This window comes from Thermoascus crustaceus (assembly GCF_041956765.1).
Source record: "Thermoascus crustaceus strain CBS 181.67 unplaced genomic scaffold VTN00scaffold_2, whole genome shotgun sequence".
NCBI classification, from domain to species: domain Eukaryota; kingdom Fungi; phylum Ascomycota; class Eurotiomycetes; order Eurotiales; family Thermoascaceae; genus Thermoascus; species Thermoascus crustaceus.
The window spans coordinates 3,152,990-3,177,861 of record NW_027192528.1 but is presented as its reverse complement, the minus strand read 5'-3'; the positions used below and the strand labels follow the sequence as shown (position 1 = coordinate 3,177,861).

The window sequence follows — 24,872 nt, the reverse complement described above, 5'->3', positions numbered from 1 at the left end:
GGAATCAGTGTACTTATAGCTAGGCAACCTACTTACTAGCCTAGGCAAGTATCTGATCTAGTATATATAGAGGCTCGGAAGAAAGGCAGCGGGAGAGAGAGAGCACGTACAGTTACATACCCCCCGACAGCCCCTGAAATTGTACCTGCAGGTCTCAGGACGAATGATGACGTGGTCTGATCACCCCGCTCTGAGGGGTTCTTTTTGGTAAGCAACTTAATTGACTATATACTCCGTGCCATTTGGCCAAGAAGGGAAAAAGCCCCTAATAGCCTGAGAGAAGAAGTATCCGGAACTCCGGTCTGCCGGCGGTCCCGCGCGGCCCGGCAAACACTCCCCACACCCCTCTACCACTCACTGTACGGTGTACCACCGATCCACAGGTCGCACACAGCGAGTTTGTCGGACTCTTGATAGGACTGAAATGACCTCAATTGGACTCCGTCAAGTCCACAGTTCGGTTCCAGTGGATCCGCTGCTCGATGTTGACAGTTGACTCGGTAGGTTAAGACTTAACGTGATGTATCCCAAATCCCGAAGTCACGGTATCACCAGCCGCAAGCGCCGCGGATAGAGAAAAGCTTGGCCCCTCTTTTCTGCCAGGGCAGGGAGTTCCCAATTCTTGTAGTCGGTTACAGCGTCACGCCAATGGAGGGAACGGGGCCCACAGCTGCCTCCATTTCCCGGCAGTTCCTGCTTGTGACGTTGTGTAAATAATGAGAGCCTGGCGGTCAGAAATGGAGGTGAAAACAAGCCCAGAAAATTTATACAAGAAGGGATATGTTGATCGTTACATCACCAGAATAAAAAAAGCAAGATCACGCGTCTAGAATAGAAGCATAGATAAATAAATACCTAACTAAAATAACTAGCGTAACACATCACGCATATCTTATCTATCTCTCTTTTTTCCTTTTGTGCTTTGTATCTTTTATTCATCTACACCCTGATCTCCGCCTCGGCCGCCTTGCGCAACCGATTCATTATTGCGGCGGCCAGGTCTCCGTCCCGGTCCGAGATACCTTCAACATAGATGATGTCAACGTTGAGCTCGTCCAGGGCCCGAAGGGCGGAGAACAGGCCCCGCGCGATGGACTCGAGGTCAGCGCCGAGCGGATAGTCGTAGACCGCTTTGACCTTGTGGGTACCGGTGACTTTGTCATGAACAGTGATGTTGAAGCAGACTGGCGATGGAGGAGCGGTTGTTGCAAGGACTTCCGGGGGAGACTCCATGTCCAGGCTCTGTCTTCGGGCGCCATTCTGCATCGATGATGGCTCCTGGCTTGCTGTTGCTTTGGCGAGCTCACTCTCGGGGATTAGGCCCAGGCCTTTAGTCCAGTGCCGGGTACGGACGATCCCGACGCTGTGGGCACCGACGGCACTGTTCTCGAGATCCTCGTGCACGCGACGGGCGACATGGGCCGGATCGGAACCGGGCTCGAAGAGGACGACTTTTGCCTTCGGCGAGTAGTGTCTGTATTTCATCCCGGGAGCGCGGGGAACCTCCTTCACTTGCAGTGAGCCGTCATGATATGCGATCTTGACGTTCTCCCACCCGGGACATGACCGCAGTTCCTCGATTCCGATACCACCAGGGCGAAGGATTGCAGGCGGATCTGTGAGGCCGTCGACAACGGTGCTTTCCACTCCGACGCCGCAGGGCCCACCGTCCAAGATGATGTCTATGCGGCCGTGCAAATCGTGGTAGACGTGCTGCGCAGTCGTCGGAGAGGGTTTTGTCGAGGCGTTCGCGGAGGGAGCGGCGAGGGGTCTATCGGTGACATGAATCAGGAGACGTGCGAAGGGGGATGAGGGCATGCGGACGCCGAACGTCGGCAGGTTGGAGGTGACTTCGTTTGCGAGGAGGGAACCCGGTGGGTTCGGAAGGATGATTGTCAAGGGACCTGGCCAGAACCGTTCTATCAGAGGCTTGTATATCGGGGGGATCACGTTCACATCGACGGTTCCAGCTGGCGTCGTTGCGCCATTCGCCTGTGTGGTGGCAGGGTTGAGAAGTCGTTGCAGCATGTTCAGGGAGTCGACATGGACAATCAGGGGGTTATCGGACGGTCTCTGCTTCGCCTTGTATATCCCTCGCACAGCAGTGCTTCGAGTTGCATCTGCGCCCAGCCCGTACACCGTCTCTGTGGGAAATGCCACCGGTACGTCGGTTGTTCGAAGCGCATCGGCAGCTTCAACGACAGCAGCTGCCTCGGGGGTTCCTCGACTGCGTTCCGCTGCCCACCATTCGCTCAGAGACTGGTTCCCTTCAGGCCCTTTGCTCAACCTTTGCACCGCAAGTATGCGCGTCTGATGCTGATGGGCCGCCATTGTCGCGAAGAGATTGTGGAAGATGCGCCGATGGCGGCCGGCTATCCAGCACGCCCGGAAAGATAACAAATTCACAGTCACAGTAAATCTGTTGGCCCGGAGGTGGTCGCAGATATAATGGCCGTAACGCAATAACCGAGAAGTTCGGATCACGGTGGTAGATTGGTGTTTATTCTGGTTGAAATCGCCGTGAGTTTTTGTGGGCGTTGCGGGGAAGTTTCTGCGCGATGGTCTTCGGTCTTAGAGACGCGAACCACACAATCAACCTGGTGTAAGTAGAGGGGCAAAGATAACACTGCTCCAGACGTTTGATTAGCCGTCAAGATTTTTGTTTGCACAAAAGGGCGCTGTGAGCGGGCATCTGGAGAAGTTTTGGACGATGACTCGGAGAACACTTCCACCTGCGGACAATGACGTCGGAGGCCGGTTTGGGCCTAGCCCTTGCTGACTAAAGACATCCATGTCCTCTATGATGAAACCACATGCACTGGATATATTTCCATAAAATTAAGCCTCTTCCTTCTGGTGCTTATTTTGAGACGGGCATTTCTCTATCTTGAGGGCTTTTGAGTATATGAAATTAGCATGGTCGACTTGGTAAAAGTACGCAGTCGGGATCCGAGGGTGGAGAAAATCACAGCAGCCAAACTTCTGTCAGGATTGGAGCAGAAGACTTGACACTAATCATTGAGATTCGTTACTCGAAGCCTTTTGATATAAAGTAAAAGGCCTATTTAATGGAAGCAAGCACAAGACTGGACGAGACCATACAGATTGAACAGAGCTAGCCTGTCGCACAAGTCTCCTGGAGTGACGCAACACCGAGAAGCCAAGTTATCAAGAGCGGCGTTTGCAAAACGTACTTAAGACTCCCACAATCGCTTATCTTGACACCAGCCTTTCACGCTGCAGTTGACATAATCCTTGTCGTCTTGTCTCTGCTTGCAGTCTGACTCACCGTGGACCGAAAATCTTCTCCGCGGTCAAGCATCGGTCACCTCCGACGGAGTGGACCGCCACTCCCGCGTCAAGCGTCTGGTCGAACGTCTACCCCTCGTTGGACCCCTGAGGCATAAACAGGAGCTGTATGGATCTTGTCTATTTAGGTACATAGTACCTAAGTTTCCATGTCTTCTCTCTGAAAATCACCGGTCAAACCGGAACTGTCGCATGCTGAAGAAGTGATTAATCAAACGCCCTTTTTCTTTTCCCTGCCATACCTTTCCTGCTTTCTGATTTCTCTTGGCTTCTGATATAGAATTGTCTATTCTATTTTCTAGCGATTTTCTTGACATATACCATCAACTGAACGCGGGGGAATCTGCTCATCACCATGTGTCAAGGCCCGCTGCATGAATTCCTCCGGCGCCTCCCAAAATGCGAGCATCACGTCCACATCGAGGGCTGCCTAACGCCCCGACTGATATTCGAGCTTGCAAAGAGGAACAATATCTCCCTCCCTGACCCGAAAGACAACCCGGCCTACGCGTCCCCGGAGGCACTAGACGAGCGGTACAACCACTTCACCAACCTGGACGACTTCCTGGGCTTCTACTTCATAGGCATGTCCGTCCTGCACAACACCTCCGACTTTGAGGACCTGGCCTGGGAGTACTTCCAGCACGCGCACGCGGATGGCGTCCACCACGCTGAGGTCTTCTTCGACCCCCAGGCTCATGTCAACCGCGGCGTGTCATATAACGCCGTCGTGGCGGGACTGACAGCCGCGTGCCAACGCGCAGAGAGGCTGTTCGGAATGACGACGAAGCTGATTCTCTGTTTTGTCAAGCACCTCCCCGTCGAGGATGCGAAGAAGCTCTATTCACAGGCGCAGGCTAGCGGGCACTTCACGTCCGGGATGGTGCATGGCATCGGGTGCTCCTCGACGGAGGTTGGTCCGCCCAAGGACATGTTCCGCGAGATCTACGCTTCAGCCAAGTCGAAGGGTATCCCGCTGACCGCGCATGCGGGTGAGGAGGGAGATTCGACGTATATCAGGGCGGCCCTCGAGATCGGGGCGCAGCGGATCGACCACGGCATAAAGATCACCCAGGACCCGGAGCTGATGAAGAAGGTGGCTAGGGAAGGGATCATGCTGACCGTGTGTCCGCTGTCGAACGTCCGGCTCTGCTGCTTTGAGAAGGTGGAGCAGGTCCCAATCAGGGCATTCCTAGATGCGGGCATCAGGTTCTCTATCAACAGTGATGACCCAGCTTACTTCAAGGCCTTTATACTGCAGAACTATTGTGCCGTCCAGGAGGCATTTGATCTGACAGTCGATGAGTGGAGAACTATTTCTGAGAATAGCGTGAAGGGCAGTTGGGTTAATGACGCCAGGAAATCGGAGCTGTTACGGTTGATCGATGAGCACGTTAAGAAATACGAGTACTAGATAAAAAAAACATAAGGAGCTACATTATGAGCTGGTATATACGTATTGAATTGCCAGCTGAGAAGACATTTATGAACGGCGTTAAGCGGAGAGAAGAAGCGAAAGCGAGATGGGCAGTCGGTCATCAATCTCGGGAGGTGCAGTGTGATACCCTAAATAGGTGCTCCGTACATAGTATATAAGTCCATGTACTTGTTTACTGTCCAATTCTATGCTAATGCACAGCAGTCCAACCCCTACTATAATGACGTTGTGCCTGAGTGGATACACAATGATAGCATGCTGATGTGCCTGGATGCTGACTAAGCAGAACCATAATGCATCCTCAAACGCCAAGAACCATCAACATCCATCCCACTTCTCACAACAAACAAATAATGCGCCTCCCCGCGTTCAGGCAGCCAGCGCGCATACTGCTAACTCGTCGGCTACCATTGAGCCCAATCTACCAAAAGAGACCTACCACAAGACCTAGCCAGCACTCTTCCTCCCACACCCCCGCCCCCACCACTCGGAGAACAATGTCGTCCGCGACCGTCACCGATCGGTACAAACTCGTCTTCTTCGTCCCCCACCCGCACCTCGAAGCCTGCAAGGAGGCCGTCTTTGCCACTGGCGCGGGCACTTTCCCTGGTGGGAAATACAGCAAGACCTGCTTCCAGTATCCCGGCGTGGGCCAGTTCCTTCCCGGGTACGGAGCGACGCCGAATATCGGCGAGGTGGGGAAACTGGAGAAAGTCGAGGAGATGAAGGTTGAGATACTCTGTGTGGGGAGGGATGTTATGAAGAGAGCGGTGGAGGCGTTGCTGAAGGCGCATCCGTATGAGGAGCCGGCGTATGAGGTTTATAGGTTGGAGGATGTGTGAGTGGGCGAGTGAGTGAGATGGGAGGATGATGGTGGGTTTGGTCTCCAGAACGTCGACTTCCGGAGAGGGAACTACGGTATTGTATTATTTTAAAAAATGGTTATTATGGAAAGGGGGCCATACGGCTTGTTCTGCAAGCCAATGGATCATGTCGTGGAGTTGGACTGGTTGGAATATTTGTAACGACGGATAGAATTGTCCAAAAATGCGCAATTGGACGAACGATGTGCCGAGTTAGCTAGCTCAGCTACTTTAATGAATTAATGTGACAGTGATCCTGAAGGGAGAATCTCTGGTATTGGAACGGAGTACGGATCCGTGGGGCATAGATACCTAAAAAGGCAATCTGAAATAGCCCCTCTAGGCGAGCCCATAATCCACCTCGAGAAACGCCACACGTTGCACTTTCAGTTACATACGCCATCTAGGCTTGTAACCAGCCTCACGTCGTGAATATGTGCCATCCTCAGCATTTCGTGCAGTGTATCCAGACTCCAGATATACTCCAGACGGAGATGGGGCCGCGGTTGATATGGGGCCGTAATCCCTCGGGCGCTGATTGGACCGTGGGCTTCACCCGCAAAACAGCCTCCACCCAACCCCGACTTTCGCCCACATCTCCAACATCGCGAGCGACCGGAGAGGTACCAGCACCCCCTCAGCTTCTCTCACGTCCTTTTCACCATACACAACGCCAGCTATGGCTTTGAAACTCCTTCCATCCGCCCCCCGGGCCGGTCGCCAGCTGGTTTCCCAGCTTTTCAAGCAGCAATGTAGACCCTTCTCCGCTGCGCCCCAGATGCGGAGTGATGCCCTCGCTGTGGTATGTCCTGTCTTCATCCAAGTCACACCATATCGGATCGCTCTTGATAAAATGGTGTCGCGGTTACGAGGAGACGATATTGATACTTTTATATCCATGTGAAAAATCATTATGCTAATTGACCCATCTATTATTTATAGCACCGCAACAAACCACACAACAACCCTGCCATCGAGTTCAAGTTCAACGCCCAGAACCTCGCCCTTATCGATGAGATCCTCAAGCGCTACCCGCCCCAGTACAAGAAGGCCGCCGTCATGCCCCTGCTGGACCTGGGCCAGCGCCAGCACGGCTTCACCAGCATCAGCGTCATGAACGAGGTCGCCCGCATCCTGGAGATGCCCCCGATGCGTGTTTACGAGGTTGCAACTTTCTACAGTATGTACAACCGTGAGCCGGTTGGGAAGTATTTTGTGCAGGTTTGCACGACAGTATGTTCATCATCTATCTGCGTCTAATATATATATCTTTGGTTTCGATCCATCAACTAATTTATTCATTTGTTTATTGCTCTAGACACCCTGCCAACTCGGCGGCTGCGGCAGCGATAAGATCGTCAAAGCCATCTCCGACCATCTGGGCATCACCCCCGGCCACACGACCGACGACAACCTCTTCACCTTCATCGAGGTCGAGTGTCTGGGCGCCTGCGTCAACGCCCCCATGATCCAGATCAACGACGACTACTACGAGGACCTGACACCCGAGTCGGTCGTCTCCCTCCTCACCGCCCTTAAGGAGTCCGCCACCGCTGCTGAGGCCGGGAAGACCGTCAAGGTGCCCGCTCCGGGACCCCTCAGTGGGCGCAAGAGCTGCGAGAACAGCGCGGGATTGACGAATCTGCATAACCCGACGTGGAGTCCGGAGATGGTGAGGACGGATGGTGAGATTTGAGGAATTTCTTAAACTTCATTTTTTTTTTTTTGAAAGTTTAGAGAAGTCAAAAGTCATGAAGATTTGAGGGCCGGAGCAGACGACGATGCGGCTGCGGTAGATGAAGCCTTGTTGATATTCGCTGCTTTCCTAGAGCGATAGAATAGATGTCATATTTCACAGGTGAGGCGTCTTCTATTCTATTCTATTCCATTCTGTCAGATAGGTTCAGAGAAACGGGAAAAGGCCGCAGCTGGTGGAGAGGGAGGGAATACGTTGGCAGTCTATCTTATTCCCCTAGACATGACATGTGTACAGTAACCGTACTACCTCTCTTTTACCCAACAGACAAGCATTGAATACCACATGCAGCGTTTTAGAAGGCATTGATCAATATACTGTTTATATACCAATGTCTATCGCACGATTCATTCCTTAACCTATCCCAATTTGTAGTGGACGCAGACTGGCAGGCAGCTTTGACGGTCCTTGACTGTAAATAGTGCTGGTACTCTGCCTGAGAAGGACTCAACCGCCATTGATTGTCATTTCCATTCTGATACTCTAAAATTACATGCCTTTTCAGCTTTTAAGAAACCATCCTTCGTCTCGTCACATCATCGCGGTACCAAATTCGAGCTAAAAGCTCCAAAGAAGATGCCAAAGAAAATCTTAGTAAAAGGAAAATGGTCGACGTACATTACCAAGTCACAAACTCATACTCACACCAAGAAAAGAAAACAAAAGAAATCAAAAAGACACCCAAACAAATAGTAAGTTAAAAAGTAATACTCAAAACAACCACAATATCATCATCTCCAATCTACCCCAATTTGTCGTGTAAACTCCAATACAAACCAACCTCAAGCATTCTCCCCCTCCAACGACGCACCCTGCCAATTCTCATCCGTCTCACGCACATCATCTTCACCAACGAACTTATACTCACCATCCCGCAGCACCAAAACCTGCTTGCGGCGCTGCTGGAGGATGTTCACGTCGATTGTTTTCAGTGAGACGAAGTGGTATATGTGAACGGTCTTCTGTTGTCCGAAGCGGCGGGAGCGGCCGATGGCCTGCGTCATGGTCGACTCGTAGTCGTATTGGGTCTTGGCGAGGAAGGGGTGCAGGAAGATGACGTGGTTGGCGCATTGGAGGTTTCTAGATTGATCGTTTATAGTCAGCAAATGGGGGAAGTATTTAATGAGGGTCGAGATGGATAGATGTGTGGGATAAGAGGGTGGATGAATGGAAGGATACGGGAAGCAGGGTTGCTGGGGGAGGGGCGTTTTTATTTGTATGAGAACCTACATGCCAGCCGCGGACTCAGTTCCCATATTCAAGATCAAGACTTTCTTCCTGAGAGCCGGATCATCTTGCTGAAAATCATTGATTGTTTTCCCTGAGCGACGGTTGGTCGTCACGATCGCGGCGTGGTCGATGCCAGCCTCCGTGAGTACCTTTTCAGCGACCTGTATGAGCTCCGGAAACTGTACGAACAGGAGGACACGCTCGTCTTTGGGGATGCGGGTCGTGTCTTTCAAGAGCTTTATCAGCTCTTCCATTTTCTTCCCGCCCTTGGAAACGGCCTCATCCTGATCGTCACGCCCGAGTGTGGACGCGTTGATAACGTGGAATGGCTTGGCTGAGCCTCTGCAACCCTCAACCTTGCACTCCTCTGACTCGATAGTGTCTTCTCTGCACGTATGGCAGAGAATGTGGCCGCATTGGCCTAGGACGTTAAGTCCATTGAGGATGTTGGTGGTGTAACCACATGAGGTGCATGGAGGAAGGACTTGGGCCCCCTGAACTCTACGGACCGTTTGAAGAAATCTCAGCCCCCTCAGTCGGGTAACCCATTCCGCAATCAAACTTCTGGAAGTCGTGGTCACGTTCCTGAGGATAGAAACGAATTCCTCCAGCGAATCGGGAAACTCTGGCAGCGTTGCCTTCTCGTCCTCCCTGGTTATCGATCCAGGCTGAGTACTTTCGACCATATCCTCTTCCACTGTGATGGACTCAGACTCAGACTTTTTGCCCTTCCGGGCTCTCTTGGTGGGAGGTTCAGGGTCTGGCTCAGCAGGTTCTTGATCGGCATCATCGGATTCATCAAGGCCTTCCTCGTATCCACTGTCGATATCAACTTCTCCCGGGGTATCCGGTTCCTCGTCCTCTGTAATCTCCTGTTTACCCTTGCCTTTCTTGGGCGTCTGGAAGAAATCTTTCCAATCATCTGGTTTGGAATCACGGAGCGCGGCAGCGACACGGCCACTCACCACTGTGGTAACTTCAACATCACCAAAATCGTGCTGTTCAATACTCTGCATGAGCTTCTCAAAGTGCTCGTGAATCCCGCCGCACTGCGCATAGAGCCAGGAAGCCAACTTCAGCTTTACCTTAAGGTCTTTCTCCACGTCGTGGAGTTGAGCCTTGCGGGTCGCTATGATGTCGGCGCAGCTGGTCGAAGCATGCTTCTCACGGTCCCATTTTCCTCCCAAAGCAAATGCAGAGCATCGCTTCAATAAAGCCTCCTCGGCGCTCTTGCTGCTGCCAATGAGTTGATTAAGCCGCACCACCTGGTCATTATTGAAACGGCCTTTTCCGGTCTTCCGTAGTTGTAGGTTTTGAGACATTAGCTGCATATACAGCTCCAGATATATTGCCCTTTCCGCCGGAGACAACTTCACGGAACAAACGTGCTCCGTCCAGGGGATGTCGTCGATCTCGGCAACGTTCTACTTTATTCAGTAACCTAATACATGTTCCATCCGACGCTGGGTAGCTTACTTGTCTCATGAATTGGCTCAGAAATCGCTGAGCCACCTCGTACCGGCGCCTATGCCATGCATCGCTGCGAGCAGACTGGAAAGAGTGAAAGTTCTCAGCGTCTGTTCATCGCATTAGCATGTTTCCTTTAGTGCAGAATATTGCCAAGTACCTGATCTGCCACGACGGATAGAGGCTAATCGCGCACTCGACATTTTCTCGTCCTCATCTGCGTCGACTCCAAGATGAACATCAAAAAAGGGTGCAATTGCCTGAACGTCAGCGAAGTTATTCAACGGAGGAGTCCCCGAAAGGACCCAGACTGACCGAGATTTCAGCTTTTGTACAGGGCCTAGTTTGCGCTGATCCACGTAGGTGAACTCGTCCACGACAAGTCGGCTGAACTCGAACATGTGCAGCAGGGGAGTCTTGACACTCTGCCAAGCCTGCTGGGTAGTCGACAAGAGATTGAAAACTTTCTTGTCATCCCACGTCTTTTTCTCTGGCCTATCATCTTTTTCGGACTTTGGCTTCCCAGAGGTTGTGAGCTCCTCAGCTTTACGCTTCCGTGTAGAGCTTTTAGGCGCGGATGTCTCAGTAGCCGTGGTTGTGGAGGATGTTTCTGGTTCATTCGCCTGCGCCTGCGCAAGTGCCTGTCCTCTCAACCTCTTCGACGGATGATAGGTATAGTAGGCTTCCGCCTCTTCAAGGGCATGTCTCTTGGCAATAATTGCGTCAAGTAGCTCCTCCGGACCCTGATCACGCAAGATGTCAACGTGTTCTTCAATAGACTTGACTGCACCCTGTAGCCAGTAGTCAAAAATACGTCCATCTCCCTTTGGAACTGCTGGGACCGCAGCAAATTGCTGCATGCGTTCATGGTACGTGACATTTTCAAGCAGCGACCATGCCAATATGATGATGTCAGCATTTTGAATATGCTGGATACTCTTTGCTGCTAGAGAGGGGATTGAATCAATGACCATGACTTTGTACGAGCTGCCCAGAAATTTGGTAATCTCCGATTGCCACTGTTTTACCATCATCCTTGGGACCACGATGAGTGTGGCTTTAACGGGAATGGCACCATCGACGTGCCTTACTTTTGTTTCGTCTTTCTCGAACTGAGTATCAATTAATCCCAAAATCAAGGCTGTCTTGCCGTATCCAACTTGGTCAGCAAGTACACCTCCGCGGATCGACTTCTGGGCCGTCACTTTAGCCTCGGCTCGCCACATCATAGAAGGAAGTAATGCTTCTTCTACCTCCTCCTGCTCGAAGGGCATTGGATCGTCCGCCTCCTGTTGGATCATCCAGCGAAGAGATCGCAGCTGCTCCGGTCGGAGTTGATAGGATCGGAAATTTGGCGGCTGCTCGGCCTGTCTATCATTCCGATTATGAACTAAGTCGAACTTTCCAAAATCAGAATCTCTCACATCCGGAGCATTCGAAAGGAAACGCCAATAGAATAACGCCTTGTCGGTATAAACAGAGCCTAATAGCTTTTCATATGCTTGATGTAGGAGCGTATTCATATTAACCGAAATGAGCAAGTGGCCAAATCCATTTTCGTCGACCCTGGAAAATCCCAAAAAGGCTGGTGGCCGCGCCTTGATCTGACACTCATAAATTGCAGCATCCTCCGGGTTTTCATATGGTTTTAGGCGATTGCTGTGGTCTCGTCCCCACAAGATCCGCGGTTTTGCTGGGGCGCACACTGTGCACACTGCGTCGAGATTCGTTCCGTGCTGGGAACCTACCTGACGCCACTTTTCAAAGCCAGTAAGATTGGTAGCTCTCTGCAATAGCCATGAAAAGTCGCGAAGAACAACTGGTGACTCCATGAGGTTGAAAACCTCCCATGGACCGCTTTTCCATGGTAACTTCACAGCTTCGGCCCGCGTCGCGAATTCCAAAAGCGTGGTATTTGTGTCGTGACACTCTCCGCTGGTCAACTTTAGCATTGTGTCTGGATCAAGAGACCGGCAAATAATTTCCGCTGAATGATCAAACACCCCAAGAGTTACACGTGGGCATTTAATCCACTTCCGGTAAAAAAACTTCACTTTTGAGGGGTGACTCTCAACCTCGAAAGGCCGCCACGCATGCGTGAGCTCAGCTATGATATGGCGGCATTCATTGCCGAGGCGTTCATGAGACAAACTAAATACAAACGGATCCAAAGCTGGCGGCCCAAATTTAGTGGGGTCGAGAAACAAATACACAGCCGGAGAATTGGCCGTTGCTGCTTTCTTATGCAGTGAACCGTTGGCTGTGCCGCAGTTCTGCAATAGCTCGTAGTTGCCCCGGATGTCAACCTCGAGGTCCGATACGGTGTTGTCTGGTCCGGAGATAGTAAGACCACTCCAAACGGTCTTTTCGAAGAAAGAGTCATGTCCGCATTTGGCCTCGTAGGACTCAACCTGTCTTCCAATACCAACGATATCCAATCCGGCACTGGAACTTATAGGAGCGCAAATCTCCCATTGCCCTTCAAACAGTGAACTAGAATCAAGCTTCATTCTAGCTATTGGTCTAGAGAGAATTTCTCTATTGAGACTAAGAGCCGGTTCTGAATCTAATGGCCTTGCAAAGAAAAGCCATTCTGCTGTCTCACCAATGATTAAGTTCAAGAAGGAGAATCGTCCTTTGTAGGCGATCTTCCATTTCTCGCCCCTATGCACTGCAGAGAAGCGAAGTTCGTCCTCACAAGCCAGGCTGATAGCTTTGGAGAACTTCTCCCAGTCTTCTGTCTTGCAGTTTAGCTTCTCCTCGGGCCGGAGACTCAGATACTCTTCAGGAGACAAGCCGCAGATAGCAAATCTCATTGGAAGTATCTCTTTCAACATATTTCCGAAATCCAACGGGCTGCTCCGCTTCATGTCATTCACGATCTCATAACTGTGCGTAGGGTTTCCCCCGCAAGAGGTGCAAGCTGTATGCCCGCACAACGAGCATTTCTGAATCCCCTTGAGTTTAGCAAGCGACTGGCCCTCACAGACACATAGCCTCCTGCTTGTGTCTGCCATCTTGATTAGTGCAGAGACGGACGGGACTGATTCGGATGAGTCTAAGTTCTTTGGCACTAACTTCTGGTCCTCCCTGGGTACTATTTGCTTAAGGATATCATGGCGCTCCGTAGAAGCATGTGAAATTGCCTCGCTGGTTCCAGCATCAAGAGCCCTGTAGGCCACAATCAAAGCCGATAAAGTAGCGGCTCCAACAACCGTCGATGTCATGGCATTCCCAGCGAGATCTTGAAGTTCCCGTTGGGATTCTTTCGTCAAAAGGAGTCTGTCCAAAGGTAAACCTTGCAGGGAAAGGGCTTCAAGGCCACAAAGTGGTCCTCCTCTTGTGGTGATGTATGGGATGCCACACGGCGTAATACAACCCATGATCCCAAAAGCCCGGGAGTCTTGCTCTCGGTCAATTCCTTGTGAGAGGTCAAGATATCGTCTTGAAAAAAGTTAGCTTAAATAATTCGCAAGCGACATAATGGGGTCTTACTCTTTGAAATTAAGATCGAATCCTCTCTCCAGGGTGCGGAGGAAATTCATGTCAAGAGTGTCCCAAATGCGCTCTGGCTGCATTCTGCACCACTCGTGCCAGACGAAATCTGGCATCTTGCAGGTGCCATTATCTTGATACCTCGTCATTGGACGTTTGTAACCAAGTTTGTTGTTCAAGCGATAGCTCTGGTGGCGTGCCTGGTATCTGGTCCAGTTTACCGGACGTGGTACATTGCTCGAGTTCTTCACTGCCATGTCCTTCTGAATGCGGAGCAGGCGCGGATCATTTTCATCAAGAATAAACATGCTTGTCGGTGAGCTTGCAGGGCGCCTGAATCGCTGGAATATAAGGGACCATTTCGAAGAATTCGAAGATTCCAAAGATCCTTCTTGCATGAAGTCAGCTACTGCCATTCGGTTTGTGTCGACGCAAATAGCGTATCCTCTCTCGCGTGTTTGAGGCAAATAGTACGCCTTGCTATCGACCTTCATCCACGAAAAGTGGTAGCCGATTTTGTTGAATTCTTTTCCAACTGGGTTCCAAGGAGCGTGTGAGACATTCTCTAGTACGGCCAATGGAGGCCTATACTTTTCGATGTATTGGAGAATCGCATGAAAGGTGATGCCACTCTCTCCATTTTCGGCCAATAACTTCTTTTTGTTATTGAGCGCTGAGAAGTCAACACAGGAGAACCCAGCAATGACGATATCAACGTTCCCTGGAACTTTCTGCCGGGATCCATAGGCCGTGACACTAAATAAATGCCCAGATGATCAGTGACAGTGAGATGTATCAGTGGACTTGTATGTTGACCTACGCTTCGCCATCCTTCAGCTCTCTCACATCGCGGAAGATGTAAGGGGGATGGAAGTTACGCTCAATGTACGCTTGTTTGAAAGGTACAATCTCTGCGCTGAATAGATGTTCGACGTCGAAAGAAAGACAATGAAGTCTCCTGAGACCTGTAAAGTATAAGAATTATATCCACAAATAGGCTCATGCAATTCAACATACCGTCTGAAATCATCTCCAGCGCCAAAAGCGGACTCTCAGTTCCAGAGCACATAGTAACGACGCGCAGCCTTCTTGACCCCAAGTGTCGAAGGACATTTTCAAAACCCAAATTGACTGCTTTTCTGCAAATGTCATCAAAAATATCTTTCAGATTATGTATCGGGGGGAGGTTAAGGTCAAGGCTTTTCCTATTTACGGCGAGATAATTTGTCCTAAGGACCTCCGGAGGATCATCGCCGGCGACGGGGTCCGAAGGGGTCGGAGGTGCTGAGACGGTCGAGGCGGTCGATTGAGGCACAGGTCGGCGCGTAGGTTTGGAGTTCGAACGTTTTGAAGGAGTCGACTTAGGCTTTGTAGATTGACGTGTCAATTTTCCTTTACCTTTCGGTTTCTGGGATCTGGTCTTTTTGGACGGCATCTCTTCGCCCGCCGTTTACTAGACCAGAGGGCCTAGAAATTGACTCGACGAGGATAGGTCTTCTCTTACAGCCCAGCACCCAGAAAAACCAAGAATAAATTGTATACAGAGTCTAAGAATGAAATATCCAAGTTTTCTGGCAGATATTTATCTCTTGGATACAACAAGTGAAGGATAAGGGGGGATAGAATGAGGGTAAGTATGGGTCACGTTTGATCACGTGGGTGAAGGTAGAGAGGGATGGGAGCGGTGGTAAAGGCAGTGAGATTGGAAATTCGCCGCTTGTGAAGTGAGTTAGCATGAATGAAGCAAACAAAGTGTGGAGACAACAGAACAAGCCCTTTGTTTGGGGGTTCGTCGGGTTTGAAGGATGGAACTACCAATAGGGCGGGGGTCCGCCGTTGTCGTTGCCTGCGACTGGGCATGATGTTTAGAATCCTGGGCACCACTGGATGCATTATGAGATAGAACACTTGTTCCAAGCCCCACAGTTGTCCATCTATAAAATCGAAGTTATAGAGTTCCAGTTCAAAATATTTCACCTTTTTTCTGGATAGCATGAGGTCTGCTTCCAGAGGAGTGTCCATTAAACTGCATGAATTCTTCACCAGCATGGTTGAGAGTATTCTTTAGGCGCATTTCTCCAGCGCAGGGGCTCCAGAAGCTTCAGCCAAACCGGGTCGCATGCGTGGAATGACCCCGTAGAATAAATCAGCCTAAGGTCAACCAATTCATCCATCTCCTATTTCACCAAATTCTGGTACCAAGTGCTATAATCAAATATACCATCAGTAAGAGCTTCAATCCCGCCAATAACAATTTGAAATTGGAAATATGTATCGAAGCAATGACTATGTTAAACATCTCCAGAGAGCATGTTATAGTAACGTGATGTATTGGTACGGTCGAAAAATTTAATGGAGCAACGAAAAGAATACTGACGATTCAAGAATTAGAGATAATGAGAGAAACAGTAAAAAAAAACGGACAGCTGGCAGTGATCAACAATGCTCGAAGAAACAGTAAAGACATATTTGGAACATCTGAACGTGAAATAAATATTCCATATCTCTAAGTTAATCGATTTTTCAAAGAGAACTATGAAAAATACGAAATGATCAAGAGACGAGAAGTACACACACAGGATAACTACCGAGAGCGATCCTTGAATGAAAGCGGTGCCGAAAACGCTGGGTATGACGTCCCAGAAAAGGACTGGGAATCGAATAAAGCCATTAAGAGCAGATTCATCTCGATGTGACGGTAAAGTATTATGAGAACTCTGAAACTGCCGCCCGACTGTAAATTCGTGATGGCTAGAAGGTTCAACCTGATCAGCGGACGTTGATACAGAGTTGTGCCAAGCATTTAGCCAAAAACCAGGGAGTAGCTCTGCTTACTAACTCTAGAATTTTTTGGAGCCAAAGAACAGTGTACTTTCCAGAGATCACAACAAGAACGCAAGCAAAGGTCTGATCTGCTTTTGAAAGGTACTTATGATTCTAATATGGAAGACACTCGGTAATTACCTACATAGTAAAGTCACCTAGAGACATTCTGAATTGAGGCGGATGAAGCACGTGACGACCATTGTTCGAAAAGACAATATGACAATGTCATGGCCGGAAGTTGTTTTGAAAAAGAACCCATAATTTCAGCATCAAACAATGCAACACAATCACTGAATCACCGTTTGCGCCATCCCATTCCCAGTCAAAGGACCACCACACATGTGCAGAATGAAAAAAACACGGAACATATCCTCATAGTACTTTTCCAGACGGAACCTATCTCATTCCACTCTGCATCAACTGTTGTCTTAGTAACATGATTTGGCTCCTCTCCACCGGCGGAAGTGCATCGATAGTAGCCTGGGGCATGTTCAGGACTTGCTGTAATAGCTCTTCCTGACCGGGGATCTGTTTCTGCTGCGGCACCTGTTGGGCCGCAGGTGGTGGAGCATAAGGCGCGTTCTGAACAGGCGGAGTCGATATCTGGCCAGGCATGGTCCCATAAGGTTGGAAAGCCTGGCTAGTCTGAGGGGCAGCGGGCTGTGCGGCCTGTTCGACAACAGAGCCAAGGGTGCTGTAGTCGACGAGGTTCATAAGGAGCAGGGCTTGAAAGATCGCGTACGCGAGCTGAGGAGCTTGCCGCAGCAATTCAGTGGCTCGGGCAGGGTCTGCCATGACTAGAGACTTCATTTGGGACAGGACGTCGAGCAGCTGAGGAGGGGGAAGCGAGGAGAGTGTCTGAGAAATGGCATTTGGACAGTCAAGATGTGGTGGCACCTCTACTCCCGGGGGCAGAGGAGGGAGAGCTGCGGACTGTTGCTGGAACCCAGCTTGACTGTCCTGGCCTGGCACTTGCGACTGCTGCGAGTAGTCCGGTGGCACCGAGTCCTTTTCGTTGTTGTGCGGCCAATCCACCCGAATCTTCCTTCCCATAATCTCGTAGTCGTTCAAGTTTCGCACAGCGGAGGCGGCAGCATCTGCATCTGCAAAATCGGCGAATCCGTAGCCCTTTGGTTTTCCAGTCTCGGGGTTCATCATGAGACGGAACTTGGTGACAGTACCAGCGGAGCTGAGTATGTCCTTCACCTGCTCTTCGGTGAGGTCTTCAGACAGTTAGTAAATTCACAGAGCTTGGGTAACTGCAGGGAATCACTCACTGTAGGGTATATTGCCCAGGAAGACACTCTTCCCGGTCCTTTCGGGAGCCATGTTGCGACGGAGCGGACACTCGAAACAAGCTGAAAAACTCGTGCAGTGGCGTTCAAAGGGGGCGTAATCTAATTAGGACGGACCGGACGAGGTCTGCGAACAGAGATGGAGAAGAACAGCCGGCTATATACCTGTAAAAGCCGGTGCAGTGGCGGGATGTGCTCGAAAAGCGTCGCGGCGCGGCGATGTTCAAAGCGAGTCCTGCTGCTGTCCCCATCGGTACTAGGGCGATCGCCCAAACTTTTGAACTTCCGGCGAGCTCCTCCACCCGCACGCCCATCTCCAGACAACCCGAAGGCGGTGCAGTAGCAACCCCAGAACCCCTAAACGACATCATGGCTGGCAACCCACGAGAACAGTGGGAGAGATTGCAGCTTATGCTGCAGAATCGTGGAAAGCGGGGTCCCTTTGGTGGATTCGGAGGCTTCCCTGGCGGGGCGCCCAGAGGAAGCGCCGGCCTTGTAGGAACTGCGATCCTGCTGGGTCTCGGAGGATATGTGTTGTCGAACTCCCTCTTTAACGGTGAGAACCAAATACTTAGAGGCCGATGTTAACGTTGCTTGCTAATGCGCTGCTCTTTAGTCGATGGTGGTCACCGAGCGATCAAGTACTCCAGAATAGGTGGTGTGAAGAAGGAGATCTACAACGAAGGTATTATTGTTCGCACCAACGGTGCACTAGAATGCCGTGGTGGATGCTGATTCTCCGTGTTTCCTTTCAGGAACTCACTTCCGAATTCCGTGGCTGGAGACTCCTATTATCTATGATGTCCGCGCTAAGCCTCGCAACGTCGCGTCCCTTACCGGTACCAAGGACCTGCAGATGGTCAACATCACCTGCCGTGTGCTCTCGAGACCTAGAATTGAGGCCCTTCCGCAGATCTACCGCACGCTTGGACAGGACTTTGATGAGAGAGTGCTTCCCTCAATCGTCAATGAGGTGCTGAAGAGCGTTGTTGCGCAGTTCAATGCCAGCCAGTTGATCACACAGCGAGAGAACGTCGCAAGACTCGTCCGGGACAACCTTGCCAGGCGAGCTGCTCGCTTCAACATCACATTGGACGATGTGTCCCTTACTGTACGTATCTCTGTCAGGGATCTCCGAGCTTCTAACATGACTGACATGTTTCTTTCTAGCACCTTGCCTTCTCCCCTGAATTCACTGCCGCCGTCGAAGCGAAACAAGTTGCTCAGCAGGAAGCCCAGAGAGCAGCCTTCCTTGTCGACAAGGCACGCCAGGAGAAGCAGGCCACCATCGTCCGCGCACAGGGTGAGGCCCGCTCTGCTGAGCTCATCGGTGACGCCATCAAGAAGAGCAAGAGTTACATCGAGCTGCGGAGGATCGAGACTGCCCGGAACATTGCTCAGATCCTGCAGGAATCTGGCGGCAAGAACAAGCTGTACCTGGATTCGCAGGGTCTGGGACTGAACATCAACGCGGGTTTTGAGGATGAGAAGAAATAAGGACCAACAGGTTCTGGAAGCTTTTGTGGGGAAAAGCAAATGAAAGAAACTGCGTAGCAGTATGTATTTGATGATTAGCACCTAGTAGTAGTGCTGTTCTCATTGCTAGGTCTCATTCATGACGGGCACACGTGGTGTAACAGGGGATTGTGTATGTACAAATAGTGCTTTAGGGACTCCCAGAATCCGTGATTCTTTCCTTTCATGTTTTCTGCAGGTCCGAACGTGCATCGGAAACATTGGCTTACCCCGCTCTAAGTCCATTACATCTACGGCGCTGAATTATTTACATCTAGCACTGATCTTTCCACGTTGATGTGACACTATTTCTAGTTACATTAGGTATTCCGTCCTATCCCGTTGGCTGCCAGCTGAGTGCCTGCTCGAGTTGGCACATGCAATAGAGACAGTCATTCCTACAAGGGTATATAAACCGATGTCTGCCTGAGGAAGCATGCCGAGATATGCTGGTTTTGCTTTTATCACATCAATTACACGTCGGGTATCTCCAGTTCAAGTTCTGGAAGTCTATTAATAAGGAATAAGAGGTAGGCAGTATGGCAATTGTCCTTGAAACATCCATGCTGCACGAGTATATTCAAGCCGGAAGCGTGGGAATATAACTAACGTAATCAACCACCGAGCGGGCCACACCACCGAACGGGCCAGCCAACCACTACCAAATATTTTCAAATTGCAATCAGACTATCAACGCAGCAAGTATTGAAGCTATATACACTATATATCAATTGCTTAGCGCCTAGAGCATTGCACCCTAGTATGACCTACTATATTACATGTGCTGCATGTTGGTGGTGCCCGCTTTCGTGGCTGTAGATCTGGCTGCTCAACCACCCCTTCCTGCCTTTGATCAGCTTCTTAAGCATGTTGCAGTCCTTCCGCACCTCTTAGAATACCTCCAGTAGCTATATAGGACCTAGGTGCATTCCTCTTTCTTTTTTGGCGCTGATTGGCAGCCTGTAACTCTTTGTTTTCCTGTGCCAGAAGGACTGCATTATGCATTGCAATCTGACAGCCCTTGACTAGTTGATTAAGAGCTTGATTTGCAGGACTTGGTGGGCTTTGAGAATGGTGTTTCAATAGGCGCTTAAGAGCCCAGGTCTGAAGCTCCAATTCCTTGATATTATGAGGTGTCTCAGGGGCCCAGGATGCTGATTGATTGCTGTGAGATGTAGTAGGTGGTGTTGGTGTCTTCATCTGAATATGAAGTCGCGAAAGCACTTGATCAGGCTGATACTGAACTAAGCCAGTAGCTGCAAATCCACTGCAGATATTGGATGTGGATAGGGCTTCTGTTTGCGCAGATTGATATGCAATCAGGAAGTCTTGTTTATCAATATGATTGATGCCAAGATGCATGCTTTTTTCAACCCTTTGCCCATATGCCTTTTTTAGAGGTACAAAGCAGCCAACATCAAGTGGTTGAAGAAGATGTGAGGAATGGGATAGCATACATAATTGAATGATCATATTCTGGGTGCAGAACTGATCAAATGTAACGACGGGCCTAAGACTTCTTAGGCGGAGAATCGTTGGGTTTATCTTGAAGGACAGAAGACAAGGAAAAGATAGATAATGAGTCATTACTAGCAATGTTAACTAGGATTGCTATTTGAGTTGACCACGGGGTCCTAATCCCCATGGTTAAGGAGCGTCTTATATACATGTTGAACTCTGCTTCAGAAATACCTATCCGGTGGATCATGACCATGGATGGATCAAGGGTCAGGTTGGATCAAGAGGTCGGACGGATCAAGAGGTCGGACGGATCAAAGGTCCTGATGGATCATGGCCATCACTCTTGATCCATTGTCACGTGATAGATTCTCCCCCTCACTGTCTTATCGGAGATTCCTAGGCTGTGCCATAACATCAAATTCAGGTGTGATATGGCTTCCATGGCCACCAAGAATCAACAATCGATATTTTCCAATTGCACGGGCATGGGTATGCTTATGGAATATCTCCTTGACCCAAAGCAAGCCAAGTTGATTATTTGTCCAGCCATTCTCACTGACCCCAATTATCCAGTGAGATGGTATATCTCTATACCATGAAGCTTGGTGCATCTTTCCCGCGAATATAATCATGGGAGGTAAGGCCCATTCAGATGAATTGATTGATTCAATGACAGTCACCCATTCGCGATTTCCAGGCTGTATAGATCTGGCATGGCTAGATTGATCTGAGCCAGTGATAACTTTAGCAGTTGATATCATACCCATTTGAAAGCCAGTCTCATCAAAGTTATAGACATCTTGATCAACCACACCATATTGTTGAATAATATCTCGCACACGTTGAAACCATTCATGGATGATCTTTGGATCTTCACATCAAAGTTGTAGATATCTGTCATATTGCGCGAACCTAGTAATCCGAAGGTATGATGAAAAGCTCTGATTATTCGAATCTACCTAACTAACTGACTATTTATTCTTATGGAATTAGGGATTAAGATCTTCCGAATATGTCTTTATTTAACAATCCCGAGACATTTTCATGACATATAAAAGGATGTAACAAAGGAAAATAGCCGGTTTCGGGTATAGACAGTATGATTCCTTTATTGCAGGGATTATGACCTTTTGCAGATCCGAATCGGCGTGTGCTAACTAGACTGATAGGTCTCTTGACATACCACCAGATTATAGTGGTAATATTCGGCTGACAATATCTTCCTGCAGGATGCCCTTCTCCATAATAATATGCTGTACAAGATCAAACCATTCCTGAATAACCTTTGGATCCTCACATTTAGCTCGCTGGTAGTTATATCTTTATGCAAATTGGGTTTTAAGCTCATCCCAGTGCTTGATAAACTTGTAAACCTAATTCTTTCCAATCTGCTGCAGAGGTGCCTTTGGATCATGTTGAGTGATGAGAATATTGGCCATATCTTGTACAGCTGCTGGCTGGAGAGATGCTCCACACTTGTCCATAGATAATATCCATTGTACAATTGAATCCTTCTCAGCAATTGAAAGCTTATGCCCATTGGCACGACTTCCATGTCGATTCTTGCTGCCATTGATTCTGTCGCGTAGTGTTGACTGTGGAACATTGAAAATGCATGCTGCTTCAGCAGGACCACTGACTTGATCCTTTTGAATGGCTGATATAGCCAATAAGATCCTCCCTTCTTGTTCAATCAAATCCTTTGACTTTTTATGCCGTTCTGGTGGCATGGTGGTGGTTTGAATGGCATCAAATGATGAATCTGACGCGGTCGCGTTGGGCGCACGGCTCGGTGGTGGATTACGTTAACATAACTAGTTAGTTAACTCCCCTGTGCTGTACCCGATCACTACGGAGTGCTTCGTCTCATCCTGGGAGCTCTGTCTCACTGCTCACACCTTCTTAAACACCCCCGATGTCCCTTAATATTCGGTTACCCAGGAGGGCAATCGACAAATGCCAGTCTTGTCACTTTGCGGATTCAGCCTGCGGACGCTTTCCCTAATGGGCTCGAGCCATGGACATCCATGCGTCTCGGACCTTAACTGACTGAAACTAGGATGGAACCGCTTCTACCCTTCAAGCAATTGATATCGGATGGTGACTTCTCCGACGCATTGAGTTACCTGCTTATACTAACTGCTGAGTGACGGTTTGGAAAAAGGACCCTATCGCACTTTGCTTCAAACAGTGTTTGGATCTGCCCCAAAATCCAGGTTCTCCAGATATCTACGGATCTGCAAGGCTCCTCAAAACTTGAGAACTCAGGAGTAGCATGTGGAAACACCTTGATGGAGAAATGCTCTGATTACTCTTACGGCACATCTGGAAGCGAAGCTTAATCTGCAGCCTGTTCGGGGTGATCTTTACGCACTTGTGCTATGGCGGTCAATGCACTTCAAGCCCGCTTCTGGCAGCAGGTCTTGGCCCCCGTGCAGGTTACACTTGACGTCTCAGATTACCCAAATAGGAAAATTTGCTACTGGTTCCTGTCTCAAGATGGTAGTGCGCTATATGACCTCAATAGTTGTGAGATCGTGCAAGCACAATTTGACAAGAAGCACTAACAAGGATCCCATACTCCCTCTTCGGCCGAATGGAGATCCGGAGGAGGGAGGCTGCTGTGAAAAAGGATCGTCTCCCCGTCGTTTTGCTACTTATTTATTCAACCTGTTGAGGTTTACTGCTGCATCACTTCACTCCTTGTTGCTGTCGTCTTTCATTCTCTGGAAATGCTGGTCATTTCATCCAATCTTGGTTCTAGAAATTCCCTTTTGTCGTTCATTTTGATTTAATCATGAAGTTTACGAAGTTCACTTCTGGAGCTGCGCTCGCTGTTGTTCTGGCACCTGGTGTGCTGTCCGCGCCTGCGTCTCTGGAAAACCGCCAAGCGCCTGTGACCGACCTTGATGTGCTGCAGTTTGCCTTGACTGTAGGTACCATATAGTACTGTCGAGGCATTGACATGTTTGGATATCTCACTGACCTGTACAGCTTGAACACCTCGAGAACGTCTTCTATAAAAATGCTCTTCAACAATTTTCCCAGGCTGACTTCCTCGCGGCCGGGTTTAGCTCATCCTTCTATCAGAATCTGCTGTTCATCGCCCATGATGAAGAAGCGCATGTTCAATTCCTCCAGCAGGCGATTACCTCCGCGGGAGGTACACCCGTCGTAGCCTGCGAATACAACTTCCCGTACACGGACGTCGTCAGCTTTGTGGCTCTGTCATCCGTCCTGGAAGGTGTTGGTGTCTCAGCCTACCTTGGAGGTGCACCCGTCATCTCCTCCAAAGATATCCTTGCCGCTGCGGGCGCGATTCTGGTCGCTGAAGGCCTACACCAGTCCGTCCAACGAACCGCCATCCTCGAAGCGGCGTCAGCCAATATTGTCGGCACGCCTGTTCCGCCTAGCGCCATATTCTCAATCGCGTCCGCCTTCCTCAAGTCCTGTCCGTCGTCGAACGCTGCGCTCCCGTTCCAGGCTTTCCCGACACTCACACTCAACACCGCGAACCCCTCTCCCCCAGGGGTCATCGCAGCTTTCACCTTTGATCAATCGCTGCCCCTCTCATCCACGCTCTTCGTCACCTTTGTCAGCGGCCTCGACATCATCAGCGTCTCAGCCCAGGTCACCTCAGCCGGTGTCGTCACGGCTGCGATCCCGCAGAAAGCGCAGGGCCAGATCTACGCGATGCTGACGAACGTGGAAGTATCTAGTTCCATCGCGGACAGTGCCATTGTCGCTGGGCCTGCTATTATCGAGGTGACTCCTCCGTCGCCGACCGTCGACTTTAGCGTGTCGTGATGAGTGTTGTTCTCTTTTTAAGACGGCGGAGCTGAACTAGCTAGCTTTCTACATACCTGCCCGAGGTGCTTACTTAGTACCTATATAGCCTACACCATTAGGTTCTTGGTCCACATCTTCAGTACTTTCTGTTCACGTCCAGGACTGACTGCGACGGTTCCTGGAATGATATCTTGTCTTAAGATATTTATTATACTTAGCAAACAAAAACAAAAGTCCTGTCCTGGATATCCGGAAAATTTCTCATTCCACATGAACCATAGTTTATACTGTATGTATCTGAAGAGACGAAGAAAGCATATCTTCAATATTACGAATAAAGACTTAGACATTCATGTACATAACCAGGTATCTACAGTACAATGTATGTGATTTTATTGACTGTACACTAGGTCGCCATATTTCTTGTC

General features: G+C 49.7%; 8 protein-coding genes across 8 annotated transcripts; 5 read left to right on the top strand and 3 right to left on the bottom strand.

Moving 5' to 3' along the window:
* Positions 1-939: 939 nt before the first annotated feature.
* On the bottom strand, positions 940-2,331 carry VTN00DRAFT_4666 (uncharacterized protein; the record flags this gene model as incomplete). The annotated part of the gene is made up of 1 exon (XM_069431113.1): positions 940-2,331. The coding sequence occupies one exon, from the start codon at positions 2,329-2,331 to the stop codon at positions 940-942; it is 1,392 nt and encodes a 463-aa protein (XP_069290181.1).
* Positions 2,332-3,664: 1,333 nt separating this feature from the next.
* On the top strand, positions 3,665-4,723 carry VTN00DRAFT_4665 (uncharacterized protein; the record flags this gene model as incomplete). Its single annotated transcript, XM_069431112.1, has 1 exon — positions 3,665-4,723. The coding sequence occupies one exon, from the start codon at positions 3,665-3,667 to the stop codon at positions 4,721-4,723; it is 1,059 nt and encodes a 352-aa protein (XP_069290180.1).
* Positions 4,724-5,244: 521 nt separating this feature from the next.
* VTN00DRAFT_4664 (uncharacterized protein) lies at positions 5,245-5,589 on the top strand (the record flags this gene model as incomplete). The annotated part of the gene is made up of 1 exon (XM_069431111.1): positions 5,245-5,589. One exon carries the CDS (start codon positions 5,245-5,247, stop codon positions 5,587-5,589), a length of 345 nt encoding a protein of 114 aa, XP_069290179.1.
* Positions 5,590-6,289: 700 nt separating this feature from the next.
* Positions 6,290-7,306, top strand: VTN00DRAFT_4663 (uncharacterized protein; the record flags this gene model as incomplete). The annotated part of the gene is made up of 3 exons (XM_069431110.1): positions 6,290-6,412; positions 6,553-6,843; positions 6,929-7,306. 3 exons carry the CDS (start codon positions 6,290-6,292, stop codon positions 7,304-7,306), a joined length of 792 nt encoding a protein of 263 aa, XP_069290178.1.
* A 53-nt stretch (positions 7,307-7,359) lies between these two features.
* On the bottom strand, positions 7,360-14,627 carry VTN00DRAFT_4662 (uncharacterized protein; the record flags this gene model as incomplete). The annotated part of the gene is made up of 11 exons (XM_069431109.1): positions 7,360-7,435; positions 7,726-7,849; positions 8,178-8,446; positions 8,597-10,020; positions 10,073-10,173; positions 10,224-11,998; positions 12,227-12,578; positions 12,669-13,507; positions 13,559-14,314; positions 14,379-14,523; positions 14,576-14,627. The coding sequence occupies 11 exons, from the start codon at positions 14,625-14,627 to the stop codon at positions 7,360-7,362; spliced, it is 5,913 nt and encodes a 1,970-aa protein (XP_069290177.1).
* A 2,153-nt stretch (positions 14,628-16,780) lies between these two features.
* VTN00DRAFT_4661 (uncharacterized protein) lies at positions 16,781-17,713 on the bottom strand (the record flags this gene model as incomplete). The annotated part of the gene is made up of 2 exons (XM_069431108.1): positions 16,781-17,607; positions 17,662-17,713. The coding sequence occupies 2 exons, from the start codon at positions 17,711-17,713 to the stop codon at positions 16,781-16,783; spliced, it is 879 nt and encodes a 292-aa protein (XP_069290176.1).
* A 185-nt stretch (positions 17,714-17,898) lies between these two features.
* VTN00DRAFT_4660 (uncharacterized protein) lies at positions 17,899-19,176 on the top strand (the record flags this gene model as incomplete). Its single annotated transcript, XM_069431107.1, has 4 exons — positions 17,899-18,235; positions 18,296-18,364; positions 18,435-18,790; positions 18,850-19,176. 4 exons carry the CDS (start codon positions 17,899-17,901, stop codon positions 19,174-19,176), a joined length of 1,089 nt encoding a protein of 362 aa, XP_069290175.1.
* A 4,276-nt stretch (positions 19,177-23,452) lies between these two features.
* VTN00DRAFT_4659 (uncharacterized protein) lies at positions 23,453-24,462 on the top strand (the record flags this gene model as incomplete). Its single annotated transcript, XM_069431105.1, has 2 exons — positions 23,453-23,587; positions 23,650-24,462. The coding sequence occupies 2 exons, from the start codon at positions 23,453-23,455 to the stop codon at positions 24,460-24,462; spliced, it is 948 nt and encodes a 315-aa protein (XP_069290174.1).
* Positions 24,463-24,872: the final 410 nt, after the last annotated feature.